The sequence below is a fragment of the Manis pentadactyla genome, chromosome 2, assembly GCF_030020395.1.
Source record: "Manis pentadactyla isolate mManPen7 chromosome 2, mManPen7.hap1, whole genome shotgun sequence".
NCBI classification, from domain to species: Eukaryota; Metazoa; Chordata; class Mammalia; order Pholidota; family Manidae; genus Manis; species Manis pentadactyla.
In genome coordinates, this window is record NC_080020.1 from 191053271 (window position 1) to 191071626 (window position 18356).

The following is an 18356-nucleotide window of genomic DNA, read 5'->3' on the forward strand; positions in this document are numbered from 1 at the left end:
ACTTGAGAAAACAGTTTCCATGATGTGCTTTAGATCCATAAAACTCAGCCACCTTGCCCCCATGCCTGCGTGCACGACACTACATTACATTGTTAATCTGAGTTCCAAATGACGATCACTCCAAGTTTTTCAATAGCTGAGGAAAGATATCCAGTTAGGATTAATACATTGTATTCAATTAAAAGATTTTGATGCCTTCTGTTGGCTCTGGACTTGCCATACAAATGTTGTAATTGTCTATAGATAAATGTATTTCTCCTATTATTCTAAGAGTTTTTAAAAACTCCTTTTCCCAGTTCCAAGTTCACTTATGCTGTTGGCAAATGAAAACCTAGCAATAGTTTGATTTTGGATTGTCTTAACTACATCATACGAAATTCCTTGTGGGCCCAATCTATTAGAACATTTTTAAAACATGGCCTTTTCCTGTTATGGGGCCGGGTGACCAAAACCTGCACACGCCTTGTCCCCAAGGAAATGAAGTGACACAAACCAAAGTCACAGCCAGGATTGAGCTGGTTCTGAAGATAAGTCATGTTCTCACAGACAATAATGAAAAAGGAGACAAACTGAACTGCAGGGGACCGAACTGTATGTGGAGACTTTACTGGTGGAACATGTTACAACTCTCAGAGACCTAATGTAGTGACCACCAGCTTAAACATGACGTGAAAACACATTCCACAGTTAACTCTTAGGAAGGTATATTAACAAAACAAAAAAAATTTTAAGCAACAAGGAGTTTTAACTTTGAAAAACCTGGAAACTACTTTCTTATGCATCACGAGCAATTTTTGTTTTGCAATTTGAGATATTTACCCTTGTCTGGAGGGTTTCTTTGATCCAGAACAACTGGAAGATCCATACTTTATATTCAGTATACCTAGCCAATATACCTACTAAAAAATGTTCAATTTGATCACCCCCAAGAGAGGTACTGTTGAAATTCAGAGAATACATAAACTAAAAACTGAGAAGGCTGTGATGTTTTTAATAGATCACTTTTTTTTTAACTAAGGTATCATTGATATTCAATCTTATGAAGGTTTCACATGAGCAACTTGTGGTTTCAACATTCACCCATATCATCAAGTCCCCCCAACCCCACTGCAGTCACTGTCCATCAGCAAAGTAAGATGCTACAGTCTTCAGTAGATTACTTTTTAAAGACAGCTTTAATAAAAATCCCAAGCAATAATTTGAAAGAAATGCAAATGCTTCTTCCTCTGCTATCAAGGGCAGGAAATAAGCAGCAGTGGCACTAAGCAGGAAACAGCTCTATTTCTGTGATTAGAAGTAAACAAGGGAAGCAATGACAAAACATGAACAGACTGTATTGACTTACCATTCTGAAGCAAACACCTGTATAAAAGAAAGATAAAAAGAAATGTCAGCTTGTTTACCTTTAAAAAAAACTATATACTTCCTGACTTAATTTTCAGCTAAATTATTAGAGTGTAAATGAAATGAACAAAACCTTTAATATCTGAATGTATTGAGGAAATGCTTTTAAAAATTATTTCCTTTTAAAAGAAAAAGAAAAAAGGAAACTATTTTTGGAGAAAAATAATAATACACTGAAACCAAAGTATAATGAAATGCTGCACTGCATAATTTTAAATGCTTAATAAAACAAAATACTTATTACAAAGACAGTTGGGTATATTGGGCATATATTTTTAAAGCTTGAATGTAATAAAACATTTGTTTTAATTTTAATTTCACATTCTGGAAAAGGCGAAACTACAGGGACAGGAAATTGATCAGTGGTTGCCAAGGGCTGGAGGATGGGGCTGTGAGGTGGGGTGGAGGGGTAGACAAATGTTGCAAGGGAGCACGAGGGGACTTTTTGGGTGATGAGAGTCTTTCTATACCTCCACTGTGGCATAGTTATGTATGCATTTTTCAAAACTCACTAAACTTTACAATAAAAAGAATTAATGTCACAGAATTTAAATTATACCTCAATTGAAAAAATAATAGAAAGAAGTACACTGGGAAATCACAGGAGGGAGATCAAACCAATCTCCAGGAAGGTCAAAAGATACTGCTTTGATGGAGGTACAAACAACAATTATACAATAAGTAAGTCATAGGGATGAAAGCATAGCAACGAGAATATAGTCAACAATACAGTAATAACTCTGTATGGTGACAGATGGTAACTCCACTTATGGTGATCACTTTGCAATGTATACAACTGTTGAATCACTAGGTTGTAAACCTGCAACCAATATAATATTGTATGTCAACTATATTTCAATTTAAACAAATGAATAAATAAAAGCAGTTCAAATGTCAAAAAAAAGATATTGTTTCTACATATAGCAAGTAAGCCTGATCTCTAATAATGCAGAAGAGATCAGTCAGTGGCTAGGATGATTTTATGTAATTCTGTAAGCAGATTTATAATAACAGGGGGCATCATTGGTTTACTGATGAAAGTGTATTTTGGTACCAAATGAATATGAAGAAAAAGAATAGTAAAGCAATAAAGACAGGATAATACCACAAATGGAATTTTTATAGGGCTATAAAAATATTTAAAAGATACATATAAAATGTGGGGGAATGATAAGTGGGCAGTATTTGTCTGAAGGGGAATCAGAAAGGCAATCTGTTATGTAGATGGAGGGAAAGACATTAACCAGCAAAGGAATTGCCAGAAAACTCAAGAGACACTTCACTTAAACCAGACCACATAGAAGAGAAACAGAACAGGAAAAGCAATAGAAAAGTGTACAGTCATTTTATCCTAAGAGCAGGGGATCCCAGAAGATGCAGACGATATAGAGTAGAAAGTTTGGGTCAAGACTGTGTTGTACAGATTCCCCTGTGAGTTCCCTGTGCACAGCCCTGTATGATGTTCGGATTATGAATAAGTGCATGCAACTAAAGTAAACAGAAACTGGAGACATCTGGTCCTGTTCTTTACTACTCAGAGTGGCCCATGAAGCAGCAGTGCCAGCATCCCATGAGAGTTCTTCAGAATATCAAATTCTTGGGTGCCTCTTCAGACCTACAGAAACACAAATTCTGCAAGTTTGTGTTTGAGCCCAGAATCTGGTTTTAACATACTCTTCAGGAAATTCCTACGCTAACTAAAGTTTAGAGCCAATGGTTGCCTTGGCTCCACCTTAAAGGCTTGAAAAGGATTTGTATTTCAAGTCAAGAACTGTATCATAAAGGGGAAAAAATCTTGTAGGGTACTGCAGATCTGATGCATTTCCCATGGATGCTGTTCAACTTTGTGTTGGTAATAAATCATGCACTTGCATAGCAATGCTGCTTCCCCTATTTTACAAGTCAGAAGCGCTACATGAAAGAAACTGGACAAAACTATGGCAAAACCCCCTCTCCTTCATCCCAACTGGACCTGTTATTGGCACATCCAGGGCAGCCTGTCACTTAGATTGCTCCCTCCACTCTTACTATTACTGACAGAAGTACTGGAGCTATCCAAAGAGGGAGGTTGACAACATGTCGCCCAGTGAAGAGCAACATCTTTTCAACATTTATAAATCTTAAACAGCCTTTCCACCATCTATTTACTGATGACAAAAAGACCATTTGTTTAAGGTGTTAGAGTTTGAGGAATTTTTAAAAGAGGCATCCTACATGGTACAGGGTTAAAGAAACTATCTACCCCAGTGTACTGATGAAATAATCATTTCACAAAGACATAACACAAGAATCAGCAACTCAAACATATTTAATAAGCACACAAACATTCTGGTTATTTACTTAACAAATATTTATTAATTGTCTAACTCTAAGAGCAAATAAATTAGATGTAAATAAGACAATCCCTGCCATCCAGGAACTTAGGGGAAAGATAGATAAGAAAGCTGGCAATTAAAATATCAAACAATTATGAGTTGTAAAATGCATAAGCCAGGATGCAAATGGTTGTTCATATAGACAAATGACCTAGTCATGGGTGATTAGTCTTAGGGCAGGCTTATTGAAAAATGGGTCTTATAGTTGAGCAAAAATTAAAAGTTGATGACAGTGAAATAACAATACAAATAGAAGAGCATGTGCAAAGGCCAAAGTCAAGATTATGGCATATTTGGATACCATACATTGTTAAATACTCAAAACCATGTCATTGCACTCAATTTACAAGTTATTTATAGCCCCAAAATTCATTTAAGACTTACTAATAGCTGAATTCTCTTCCAATAGTTTCTAAAAAAATAAATAATAAAGTCCCTTGTCCAAGTTATCATAATCTCTTAACTAATGCACTGCAATAGCTACCTTAAGTAGTTTCCTTGCTTGTACTTCTGCCCTCCTATAGTCTATTCTCTATAAAGCAGCCTGTGTGATTTCTTTTAAGTAAAATCAAATCACTTCCTTTCCCAGTTTAAAATCTCTGGTGTCTCCCCATTATACTAAAAATAAAATGTATCCTGGTTATCACGGCCTCCAGCCCCCTTCCTAATGACTCTATGTTATATCTTAGGACTCCCTTCTTTGCTCACTCCATTTCAGCCAAATTTGCCTCCTTTGTGTTTACTCAACATGTCAAGCATATTCCTGCCTCATGGCCTTTGCCTTTATGGTCCCTCTGCCTGAAGGATTTTCCCCTGATCTTCTTATGCCTGACTTCTCCTCCTCATTCTTGTCTCTACACAAATGCCATTTCCCTAGGAAAATATTCCCTGACCAATTTAACTAAAACAGCAATGTACCCCATGTTTCCTAATATGTATAGTACCGATTACCATATGACATTACTATGTATTTATTTACATTTTCAAAAATTTCCTGTCCTCACTGAAGTTCTATCAGGGCAGGATTTTCTTCTGTCTTGTTCCCTGTGTTCCCAGCACCTAGACCAGAGCTTGGCACATAGTTGTTAAATAAACGAATTAAGGAAAAACCAGCAGATAAATGTTTCTTTTATTTATTTATTTATTTTTATTCTTAAATATCTATATGTACATACATTTATTGAAATATTAAAATATCTATGTATTGAAATATTTAGTTCTTCTGTAATAATTTGTTATTAACATTGCAAATATACACACAACATATTGATTAGAATTAAGTGTAATTCAAGGTGACAATGATAAATTTACTGTATACAAAGTTGGAAAGAATCTCAAGAATTCTGTGTTGATTCTAGCAGAACTTTACCTAAATGTTAATATTTAGTGTTTGAGTGTATCTGTATATATATATACATTTTTTTAAATATATAGCATAAAGTATACACTACAAAGGGGAGCAGAAAATCACTAAATAATGCCTGTTGACAAATCAAGAAATATTAATATGAGCATATTATTTATAAATAAAGACAACAACCACAAGAAGTGAAAAAAAGGTTAAATTGGTAGTCTTTTAGAATTTACAAGATTTGGGGTAGAAGACTAGAGCAGAATATGGTGGCTGTATTTGTAACTACAAATGGTAAGGTCACACACACATTTATTAAACAAATCTTGAAACAGGAGAACTGAAGGATTGTCATTTAAGAGACATAATTTTAGACTAAGTTTATACTGTTGGACAAACAAGGTAGATAACGTACGTGCTATCCATTACCTTAGGTGGTGAGAGATGGAATAAAAAACATAATACACAGATATATCAAATATGAAAGATTCAATGTGTACTTAGGAATTCAGGTTTTCTTGGTTACAGAGTTTACGCTTTGAGGCTGAGACCTCAAAGTCTTTCTGAACTATATCCTTTTGTGTCACTTTTGGGAAAGATTAGAATGTAAAAATTATGCTGTCAAATTTATTTGATAAATGAGTATCTGTGGCAGATACTGGTAATTGCCTACACAAAATCCATTTTCCCCTTCTGCCTTTCCAACAGAACTGTGATTTTACTCGGGGCAGCAACATGCCTTTTGGTGTTTCTCAGTCTTCTTATAAGACAGGTGACCCACAAGTGTAAGCCAGTCAGTGGGTGGGGCTTTCGGGAAAGCTCTTTGACTGGGGTTGACTCAGCCAGGGGGGTTGAGCTTGTATTCTCCGTTTTCCTGATTGTGGGGTGAATATAATGTATGGAACTATAGCAGCCATCTTGACACTATAAGGGGAAGGCCAAGGAAATCCCAGAGGCCTTGACCTTGACTTTCCTGAGGGATGGGGAAACAAGGAATGGGAAATGACTGCTAAAGGGAAATGTGAGGGAGTTCTTTTAGGGGTGATGGAAATGTTCTGGAATTAGTGGTGATGGTTGCAAGATATTGTGAATATACTGTATATTTAATATGTATATTTAATATGCTTCAAACACTTTAAAAGAGTGAATTTAATATTATGTGAATTATATCTCGATTTTTAAAAATGTCACACACACAAAAAAAGGAAAGCAGAAAATAGGACCGTGATGTAGCCCTTCCTACCTCTATCTGTGGAACAAAGGCACTCATTCTCCAGTTTTGGTCACCACGCAACCTTGCTGACTTTTCCGTCATCCCAAATCAGAACACTCTGCAATACAGATCATCTTGAAGTACTGCAACCAGAACTAAATAGTTGTGTTCCCTCTAGATTTTATAACTTATTTCTGGAGGGGTAGTGCCTTCCCCCTTGAGGCAGTTCTTCTTTCTAGGAGAAATATCCGTTAGTGTGGCATTCCTGGCCACTCTCTACCCTGTCCCTGACTCCTGTTCAGAGACACACAGTGATTATGTACAGGTAAGTTTGGAAGAAGAAACATGCGTAGTCCACATGTTTCCTCGTCATTGTTCTCGTGGGGGTGAGTAATCTTAATCAGACCGTCAGCTCTGTGCTTCGTGGGAGGCCTGCTTGTGCCCAGGTTGGGTGTGTTTCACTCTGCAGTATGGATTATTATAAAGTCCACTTACCTGAAGATTTACACCACAGCCTCAAAACTCTGCTTCACTCCTTGTGTTACTTTTCGATAACTCACATAATGAAGAGGAGTTCATTTATTGGGCTCCTCAACCACAACCCTTATTTTAAAGCTTTAGAAGGAATGTGCGCCAAGAGATGTCAGGACCTCCAGCCCATTAATTTTATGAAGCAGAGAGCCATGAGGGAATTAACCATTCAAAACTCCATAATCCACCTGGAATTTTCTCAGAATCTTTCTGAGAGTCCTGATTCTAGTTCAAAGCATCCTGTGCAAGAAAAGGAGGTCCATACAGAAAGAAAAGGGACGTGGCGACAGACATTCTGCAGTTGGTCAGTGCTGGCTGGAGCAGAGCACCCTTAGGATGGGGCTTGTGTTGGAGAAGATGCTTTCATGGCCTTTCCACACAGCTTCCACCTCACTTGCTAAAGAGACGGGAATCTGATGTGACATGTGCAGGTTTTTTACAGACACACTGCTCTGGAAACTGGGACAGACATCAGCCCTTTCAGTTATGAAAGACTCAGGCACAATATGCTGCTCAGCCAAGGCTCCATCAGCTACTACCATACCTCGCTATGTGGAAAAATGTATTGAGAAACTCTGAAATAAATACTTGCAAAGCAAATCATACTTAAAGTCCACAAAGAAATGTTGATATTTAAAGAAACCACATCATGAATCTTAAAAATCATCATCCTTGCATGTAAAATGAAATTTTCATATTGTACTGTACCCCGTCATCCTGGGATCTAAGTACATATGTCTATTCTGCATGCAGGAAGTCATCCAGTTACTACCTAACAAAGCAGCCCTTAATGATTTTAAACATCTTTAATTGTTAGAAAGGCCTTCCTTATATACAAGAAAATTCTGCCTCACTTTAACCTTACACCATCCATCAGAGCCACCTTGGCATCTTTCAAATTGTCAAACAGCCACCATACTACTGTTTTTTCTCCAAGCCAACTGCTCCCAAGCACTTCAATTTAATGAGACACTTTTGAAGTCCCCACCAGAAGCACAGCCTGAGGGGATATTAAAGAAAAAGCCAACCTGACCTTGGGAATACTATCCTTATTGTCCTGTGAAAGGCACAAATAGGTGCACGCAAATAACCATAGTCGAAAGCAGAATGGATTTCAGAAGCAAAGACAAGGAGAAAAACAAAACTACATATAAATGAAATCCTATAGGAACAAAGATGAGAAAGGGAATTAGAGTTAACCATATTATGTTTCTTGACTTTCATTGTACTCAAATTTTCAGCCTCTAAAGCACAGCTTTTCCATCTACCTGTCTACAAAAGGAAAAGTGTGCACACCTAAATGATGTGGTCTCACAAAGCTATTTAATAATTCATCCCAATTTTCGTTTTAAGCAATCTTAAAATTGCTATTTGTTTCTGCAGTCCAATAAGCTACTGCTATTCTAAAACCGAATTAATACTGTCAAAAACAAGTTCTTGAATTTCTAAAGCATAGGTAAACCAACAGATTGCACAATCCATTACTACGAGTGAAGTCAATATTCATATGAGAGTTGGAAAAGCACCAAAGATCTATATACTGCTTAATCAATTTCCCTTTCAGTTTTTCACGTTATATTACTCTAGATGTGACTGTAACAAAACACTTGTAGGAACATCGTAAGCCATGCCACAGCTACAAACCCTCTAAAAACAGAGGTTAGTCTCCTTCTCCCCTATACCTTACCCCAAGCCCTCAGTGCACCAAAGTTGGAGGAAAAACATGAAGCTTCTTGAGAATGTGGAGATAAAAAGTAGCTGATGGAAAGGGAGCTGGGAAAAGAGTAACTTAACACGGGAGAAACCTGACAAACTCCCTCAGACACATGATCAAGGTTAACACCAGTGGCAATGACAGTATGTACCCTTGATACGGTTGCGATGAGAATGGCACTCTACCTCGGGGCCTCCCTTCCAGTGACCCATAAACCTAGACTTATGACAAAAATATCAAACAAGTTCCAGTTGGGGAGCTTTCTACAAAGAACCTGACCTCAAAGTGCTCTCCAAAACTGCCCACATTACCAAAAGCAAAGCAAGTCTGAGAGACTGTCACAGAGTAAAAGAGCCTAAGATAACTGAATGTAGTATGGTATCTCAGATGAATCCTGGAAGAGAAAAAGGACTTTCAGCAAAAACTAAGAAAATCAGAATAAAATACAGACATTAGCTAATAATAATGTATCAATCAACATTGGCTCACCAGTTGTGACAAATACACCATTCTAGTATAAGATGTTAACAACTGGGGAAACTGAATGTGGGGTATATAGGAACTCTCTTTCCGAATTTTCTGTAAATCTAAAACTATTCTAAAACAAAAAAAAACTATTAAAAAAAAATAAAGGAAAGGAAGAGAAGCAGCAATGGTAGGCAGTGGCAACCTGCCATCCATGCATGGCAAGATGGGCCTGAGAAGAGAATCCACTGTTAGTAATATTATTTCTATAAATGTGTTTTCCTGAATTTTAAAAACCAATGTATAAACTAACTCTTGGAATACAATCTGTTTGTAAATTATGATGTATGTACTTGAGAACAAAACAGAGTATATTGGACCCCTAGAACATTTGGACTTCCATTTTGTCACCAAGGATGTTTTAAATTCAAGCATTGAATACAGAAATAAAACAACACACCTTGTTTTTGGTTGAAAAATATTTTCTGTCATAAACTTCATTGATCAATTTTCCATCAGGTTAAAACAGTTAAATCATTTTCTATTTTTTCCACTTCCATTTTTATGTCATTAAAACAATTTTCATTGGGAATATTTTCCATTTAAATATTTTAATGACAAATTGGTTTATCAAGCTATAATTTGTCAATATTAAATGTTCTTCTTCCATACAAATTTACTCTCATAACCATATTTCTAACAAGCCAATTTTCACTTAGATTTTATTATTCCATACTTTTAAAAGTTAATTTTACAATGTTCCTTTTAGTATTATTAAAATTAAATTTTCTATTTTGGATTATTTATTGTCAATTACTTCTACCTGTGACTCAGATAAAAGGCTAATCGTTTTTATTTCTTAGCTAATCCATGAAAAAATTGTGAGCAGTTTTGTGAGACAGAGAGAGATACAGACTGATTTATAGAAATAGTGACAAAGAGGGAAACAGAAGCTGTAACTTTTGAGTGTGCTAACTGCTTACTGACCAGGTCAAACTCTTGGAGCCAAAGTACCATAAAAACATCCTCAGTATCATTTGGAATGGCCTAAATGGTTGGATCAAAAATCCTGCATTAATGTTTATATGTGTTTGGTGCACAGGTTAGGAGAAAGGCAAAATAACGGTAGAGAGAGAATCAACCGGTTATAGTGATTAAGAGCATGGGCTCTGGCATTAGACTGTCAAGGTTCAAATCCCAGCACCAGCACTTAACTCACTGTGTAATCTGGAGAAGTTATTTCTCCATGCCTCGGTTTCTCCGTCTATTAAATGAGGAAAATGTTTGATGGCAGAGAGTTGAGGAGTAAATGAGACAATGCATATAAAATGTTGAGTATAGAGCTTGGCACAGCCTAAGTTCTCAGTAAATGTCATTGTGTATGTGTGTAGACATGTGATTATAGACTTACCCTACATACTGTACATTGATAAAGCAACAGTAAGCATGCACAGTACTTCCATTTAACATACTGCAAATTAGAGGAGTTACTGCCCTAAAGCTGATTTTTAAACCCCACTATTTATGTATAGTACCTTTATTTCTCTTTTCTATATTTGTACTGTTGCCCAAAATTGATCTTCATATACCAAGTGACCACCATATGTACAAAAGTGCAGTTACATAGTTATAATCAATAGAAATACATTTGTATTAAGAGAAAACATTGTAAAATGGAAAAGTGCAAGTTTTAGATCTAGAGATGCAGGATCAAATCCTATTTGTTGACTAAGGCTTTGTTCAAGTTACTGAACCCCTCTGTACCTCTTTTCTCATTGTTAAAACAAGAATAACAAACTGTATCCCACAGGGTTAATTCTAGCTGAACCCCAAGTCTGAGGACACCAAAAAAATAATAGTAACAAAATATGTCAAGCTTATTTTTCAGAGCCAACAGGAATTCAGGGAGCCGTGAGAAGCTGTAACTGTGCCTGGAACCAACCTTAAACCCAGCTGGGAGACAGGCATACAAGCAGTTCCAGATGTCCTCAATTCACCTTTCCTTATAAGCATAGTAAAATCTTCACCCCTGGCTGGAGTGTGTGTGTGGGGGGGGATGATTAGAAGCCATTTGGAGTATAAAGTAGCATGTTAACTTTCTACAACATTCCATGCATGGCAGACACAGGAGAACAGGCCTGTCCCCAACTATGTTAATTTCCTATTAATTTCACTAACCTTGTTAAATATGCATATACTCTACTAAATACACCTTCTGAATAAATTCTGCACTCCGTCTGAATTCCAGGGGACAGATTTGAGGTTTGCCTCTTGTCTCGTTAGTCATCCTCAATATAAAGTACTTTCGTTTTGCAAAAGCCAGTGTCCTGTATTTGGCTTACAGCACTTCAGGCAGTGATACTTGGGGACTAACAGTAAGACATATAGCTCACAAAACCATGCTGAGGATAAAGTAAATAACAGTAAGACGCTCAGGACAGCCAACACTCCCAGTAAATGTCACACACGTGCATACACACACACACACACACACACACACACACACTCCTTAACTACCTGATCTTTGCCACCATTTTAACTTCATGTTCTGTGTTTCAGTGACTTATTGTGGCAGTTTTCAGAGTACCGTACCCCTGGGTGTACCCACAGACTTTCTAAGGACACAAAGTCTGGGTAACTAATGGATTTCCATATCTTCACCTTCCATATGTATTCTTTCCTAACACTAGCCTGGCTGAGAAGGCACCTGTGGTCTGAGGTGATTCTTCCCTACCTCCCTTTTCACAATCACTCTTATAAAGGCCCATCTCTTTACAAAAAGCATACTCTAATCCATCCTTAATCTTACCCTGTACATCACCCTAAAATGTAAAAATCTCTAAGGTCCCAGTTAGGGTACACTTCCTTTAATCAAGGTTGCACCCCAAACTTCTCAAGAAATAAATTCCCAGTGCCAATTTTCCTTTCGTTTATCATACTTTTAAATGTACTTATATTATTTCATCAATTGTGTTTTAATAATTGCAATAGTAACTCAAGCTAGAAGGAAAAAAAAGAGTTTTATGGTCAAAGGAAATTAAGATGTGCATATACAAACACATACAACCTGTACATACAGATTGCAGAAAAAGCTGATAGGGTGATCAAAAGAAATTCTCAAGAATAGCAAGGGGATAAAATTCTGTTGGGGAAGTGGAATGGAAATCAAATTCAAAGATGTATTATGTAAAATTTCTCACTGTTAAAAAGCTTTATTTTAAATGAATGATGGTAAATATTAAATCACTTCCATATTTATATTCCACTGGATAAATTCAGAGTGATTCAACGTTTCATTTTAGAAACAGCAATAGTTACAATACGCCAGACAGTATATCCTTTGCACCTGCTTAAATTCATGATAAAATAAAAATAGATAACAGTAATTCCTTGAAGGGCTACATAGGGAGAAAAAAAAAGTATAATCCCCTACGAAGCGAACCTTCAAACATCATTTTACAGTCCCTCCAGAAACCCACCTCAAGCCCAGCAATTCCAATGCCGAGGCCTTAAGAAAGGTCCCTCTCCTCTTCCTCCCCAACGTCACTCTCCCGCTCTGCGCCGGCGCCCCCGCCCCCGCCCGTGTCGGCCCGCTTAGGGGAGGCCGCGGGGACCGCGGGGACCGCAGGGCCCCCTCCCCGTCCCACCCCTTAACCCCCACCTCGCCACTCTCCCCTCCCCCGTTCTCACCCCCTTCCTCCGCCCACCCCGGCCCCCGACGCAGGCGCGCCGCGCCTCCTTCCCGCCTGGCTCTGCTGTGTCATGGCCGAGCGGAAGTCCCGGCCACAGTCGGGAGGGGGTTCCCTAAAGCTGGAAGGGGCTCCTCAGCTTTCTCCCTTTCTCCCCCAACACCACTGTGTGAGGACGTCCCTCTGGCGGGCTCTCCTACCCTGCACTCTCCCGAACACCTCGTAGTCCACGGATTTGAGTGGCCCGGCGGTGGACATGGCGGCGGCGAGCCCTCTGCCTAACAGCCGCAGCGGGACTCGGGGCGCGGTGACTGCGGCGGCCGCGAGAAGGAAGGGGCGCATGGGATCGCTTGGCGCACCCCGCGCTTGTCACCGGCCCGGGACGCGATCGCGCCGGGGTCACGCGTCGGAAGGCGGCAAATGAGACGGCGAGGCCCGGGAGCGAGGGCAGCTCGGGACGACTGGAAGGAAGACGCCGCTCCGCCCCGGGCGCCCGTCGCCTGCCTTCCCCGTCTCCCCTTTTGGTGGATCCAGACTGGCTTCCCAGGAGGGATGCGCCGCCGTGCACTTCTGTGATTTCATTAAACACGGAGCGCATTCCATGTTTGTAAATAAAAGCCTGATGGTGTGCGCAGATGTCAATAGTTCAGTACCCCAAAACTATTGCTTTTGAAGAGCGACCTACTAGCTTGTTGGTTGAGAGTATGTGGCAACTGAGTTAATTCTTTATTTTTTATTTTTTACTAAGGTATTATTGATATACACTCTTATGAAGGTTTCACATGAAAAAACAATGTGGTTACTACATTTACCCATATTGTCAAGTCCCCACCCATACCCCAATGCAGTCACTGTCCATCAGAGCAGCAAGATGCCACAGATCCACTATGGGCCTTCTCTGTGCTACACTGTTCTCCCCGTGACCCCCCACACCATTTGTACTAAACATAATACCCCTCAGTCCCCTTCTCCCTCCCTCCCCACCTGCCCTCCCATACCCCTCCCCTTTGGTAACCACTAGTTCGTTCTTGGAGTCTCTGAGTCTGCTGCTATTTTGTTCCTTCAGTTTTGCTTCACTGTTATACTCCACAAATGAGGGAAATCATTTGGTACTTGTCTTTCTCAGCCTGGCTTATTTCACTGAGCATAATGTACTCCAGCTCCATCCATGTTGTTGCAAATGGATTTGTTTCTTATGGCTGAATAGTATTCCATTGTGTATACTACCACCTCTTCTTTATCCATTCATCTACTGATGGACACTTAGGTTGCTTCCATATCCTGGCTATTGTAAAAAGTGCTGCAATAAACATAGGAGTGCATATGTCTTTCTGAATCTGAGAAGTTGTATTCTTTGGGTAAATTCCAAAGAGTGGGATTCTGGGGTCAAATGGTATTTCTATTTTTAGTTTTTTGAGGAACCTCCATATTGCTTTCCACAATGGTTGAACTAGCTTACGTTCCTACCAGCAGTGTAGGAGGGTTCCCCTTTCTTCGCATCCTCGCCAGCATTTGTTGTTAGTCTTTTCGATGCTGGCCATCCTTACTGGTGTGAGGTGATATCTCATTGTGGTTTTAATTTGCATTTCCCTGATGATTAGTGATGTGGAGCATCTTCTCATGTGTCTGTTGGCCATCTGAATTTCTTCTTTGGAGAACTGTCTCTTCATATCCTCTGCCCATTTGTTAATCAGGTTATTTGCTTTTTGGGTGTTGAGACATGTGAGTTCTTTATGTATTTTGGATGTTCACCCCTTGTCAGATATGTCATTTACAAATATATTCTCCCATACTGTAGGATGCCTTTTTGTTCTCTTGATGGTGTCCTTTGCCGAACAGAAACTTTTTAGTTTGATGTTGTCCCATGAATTCATTTTTGCTTTTGTTTCCCTTGCTCGAGGAGATGCGTTCAGGAAGAAGTTGCTCATGCTTATATTCAGGAGATTTTTGCTTATGTTGTCTCCTAAGAGTTTTATGGTTTCATGACTTACATTCAAGTCTTTAATCCATTTTGGGTTTACTTTTGTGTATGGGGTTAAACAATAATCCAGTTTCATTCTCTTGCATGTAGCTGTCCAGTTTTGCCAACACCAGCTGTTGAAGAGGCTGTCATTTCCCCATTGTATGTCCATGGCTTCTTTATCATGTATTAATTGACCCTATATGGTTGGGTTTATATCAGGGCTCTCTAGACTGTTCCATTGGTCTATGGGTCTGTTCTTCTGCCAGTACCAAATTGTCTTGATTACTGTGGCTTTGTAGTAGAGCTTGAAGTTGGGGAGCATAATCCCCCCAGCTTTATTCTTCCTTCTCAGAATTGCTTTGGCTATTTGGGGTCTTTTGTGGTTGCATATGAATTTTAGAATGATTTTCTCTTGTTTATTGAAGAATGCTATTAGTATTTTGATAGAAATTGCATTGAATCTATAGATTGCTTTAGGCAGGATGGCTATTTTGACAATATTAATTCTTTCTATCCATGAGCATGGGATGTGTTTCCATTTATTGGTATTTTCTTTAATTTCTCTCATGAGTGTCTTGTAGTTTTCAGAGTATAGGTCTTTCACTTCCTTGGTTAGGTTTATTCCTAGGTATTTTATTCTTTTTGATGCAGTTGTGAATGGAATTGTTTTCCTGATTTCTCTCTCTGCTAATTCATTGTTAGTGTATAGGAATGCCACAGATTTCAGTGTATTAATTTTGTATCCCACAACTTTGCTGAATTCAGATATTAGATCTATTAGTTTTGGAGTGGATTCTTCAGGGTATTTATGTACAATATCATGTTGTCTGCAAATAGGGACATTTTAACTTCTTCCTTGCCGATCTGGATGCCTTTTATTTCTTTGTGTTGTCTGATTGCCATGGCTAGGACCTCCCGTACTACGTTGAATAGAAGTGGGGAAAGTGGGCATCCTTGTCTTGTTCCTGATCTTAAAGGAAAAGCTTTCAGCTTTTTGCTGTTAAGTATAATGTTGGCTGTGGGTTTGTCATATATGGCCTTCATTATGTTGAGGTACTTGCCCTCTATACCCATTTTGTTGAGAGTTTTTATCATGAATGAATGTTGAATTTTGTCAAATGCTTTTTCAGCATCTATGGTGATGATCATGTGGTTTTTGTCCTTTTTGTTGATGTGGTATATGAAGTTGATGGATTTTCGAATGTTGTACCATCCTTGCATCCCTGGGATGAATCCTACTTGATCATGATTGATGACCTTTTTGATGTATTTTTTAATTTTGGTTTGCTAATATTCTGTTGAGTATTTTTGCAGCTATGTTCATCAGAGATATTGGTATGTCATTTTCTTTTTTTGTGGTGTCTTTGCCTGGTTTTGGTATTAGAGTGATGCTGGCCTCATAGAATGAGTTTGGAAGTATTCCCTCTTCTTCTACTCTTTGGAAAACCTTAAGGAGGATGGGTATTAGATCTTCACTAAATGTTTGATAAAATCCAGCAATGAAGCCATCTGGTTTGAGTTAATTCTTATTAAATATTAAGGAGACTGACAAATTGGTGATTCTGAGCCAGTTCTTAGGTGATGTCTGTATTCCTTTCATATCTTACTGAGTCCAAAAGGTTTTGGCCTGAATTCTTATTCTAAATGGATTGTGATACTTTCTGGAACAAGAAACTAAAAATCTAACCTCTTTTATGCTAGTGGAAACAAAAACAAAAGCCCTAGCCATCCTGTCTGCTGTTCACTCATATAGCTTTGTTATGGTCTTGATTATTGTCCAGGAACATCCCAATACCTAGAAGGTTGAGGCAATTTATACTTGGAGAATTTTACTTCCTGGTGAGCTATTTATTATGAAGTCTTCACTGGAAGCAGCCTACCACTCCAAGGAATCTGTATACAGCTGTTAATAATTTGCCTTCTAGAATTCCAAATCCTTTTACTTGTGAGAATCTGCATTTCTCAACATATCTGTTGGCTTCAATACCTTTACATACTTCTCTGCAATCTGTGCTAATTCTATTAGGGAGCACCAGAAATCATCTGAAACTCTGTTAGAATATATTTAAATCATTTTAAAGTAACATGGAAGTGCTAATCCAGATAAATTTATGTAATGAAAATCCTGGTTTATTGCAGAGACCTCACAATTACGTCCTCTCATCTCCCAGTTATTCCATACAGATTTGAATCAACACTCATTTTACGTCATTCTTTTCAATGACGTATCTTCACAGTCTCTGCACTCTGAGTAAAACTGAAGGTCTTCAGCCTCCACTGTTTTATCACCTGCTTATCCCCATCATATAGATTATAGGTAACCTGTCATCAAGATACTTTGGATTATTCTGCCCTCTGAAAACACCCTGACTTTTTCTAAAAAAAATCTTTGCTATTAGGTCTACTTTATCTGGAATACTTTCTCTACTCCCAAATCTTCCCCTAATCAGATTTCATCCTAATTATTTAGTGTCTTACCCACTAGTACTGTGGCTTCTGAGTAGATCTCAATCTGGTTTGAGGTCCTGTTCACTGTCACTGATGCTGTCACTGACTGGGTAGGTTGACGTTTTCCTTTTCTTAATCAATCTTTACTTTTATCCACGTTTACCCAAGAGTACCCCTGACCATTATTATGTAGCTTTATTAAAATTTTAGAGGTGCTGTAGCAACAATTGCTTAGCTAAAAAATTTACTGTGTCTGCCAACATCAGAACATTAGCAAACAAATTTTTATGTACCATTTCAGCATTGACTGCCAACAATATGTGATTCTAGGACTAGGAATTTGCTAATTATAAATAATAAAAACATCTATCCATAGAGAAACATTTATCATTAATATGTCTTTAAGTAGTTAAAATCATAGTATAAATTCAACTTTTATTCTTTCTTTACCCATGTTATAATCTTTCCAATGAGTAGTTTAGTAATTTCCTATTCCATTAAGTAGTTTTAACCATAAATTTGCCTATTACTTTACCATAAAGTACCTGTTGTTATACACTTAGGTTGCCTGTAATTTTTCACTACCATAAAAAGCACTGTGAAGGAAATGTTCACACATGTAGCTTCCTTCCCATATTTTTTAATTATTTAGAATAGAAGATAGAATAGCAAATAAAGCAAATAAGCATGTATTCTTGATACATATTGCCAAGTCATTTTTCAAAGGGCTATACCAATTTAAATGTACAACTACCAGAGCTGTATGAGTATCTGATTATTTGACTTCTGAAGCAAACAAATATAAGCAGGCTCTTCACATACATGATTAAACAAGATGAAAAGTTTTCATTTTGTAACCTAAGCATAAGGCTTGGTATAACCAGGCTTTGTGTTACTTCTGGTTGAAATTAAAACCTAGTCAATTCATTCCCTTCCTTTAAAACAATTTGTATGTGATGTAGGATCATGTTTGAGATAATACATAGAAAAGAAAAATGCTGCCTATATATAATAGGGGTGTAAAAAAATGACCAGGCCCCAGAACCTGTGAAATAGGGATAGACAATACAGCCTCCATCCAAATGATGTTTGAACTGAAGAGGTACAGCCTATAAATTTCCAATTCATCACCACAAAGTGTTAGTTCAGAGTGACTCCTACAGTGACTTTTCCAAAATTTGATATTAAGGTATAATTTATTTC

General features: G+C 38.1%; 1 protein-coding gene across 4 annotated transcripts in view; it reads right to left on the reverse strand.

The window, feature by feature from the left end:
• The window catches only part of ACYP2 (acylphosphatase 2), a 199741-nt gene extending 185828 nt beyond the window's left edge, over positions 1–13913 (reverse strand). The window contains exons 1-2 of one of the 4 annotated variants that reach the window (XM_057497207.1): positions 12943–13448; positions 1346–1362 (exon numbers count right to left, since the gene is read on the reverse strand). In XM_057497207.1, coding sequence (XP_057353190.1) covers positions 1346–1362; positions 12943–13084 — 159 coding nt within the window. In that variant the 5' untranslated portion in view covers positions 13085–13448. Of the gene's footprint in view, positions 1–1345; positions 1363–12532; positions 12666–12942 lie in introns of those variants that run through there. The other 3 variants (XM_036926037.2, XM_057497208.1, XM_036926036.2) reach the window with 3 other exon arrangements.
• Between the last annotated feature and the right edge of the window lie 4443 nt (positions 13914–18356).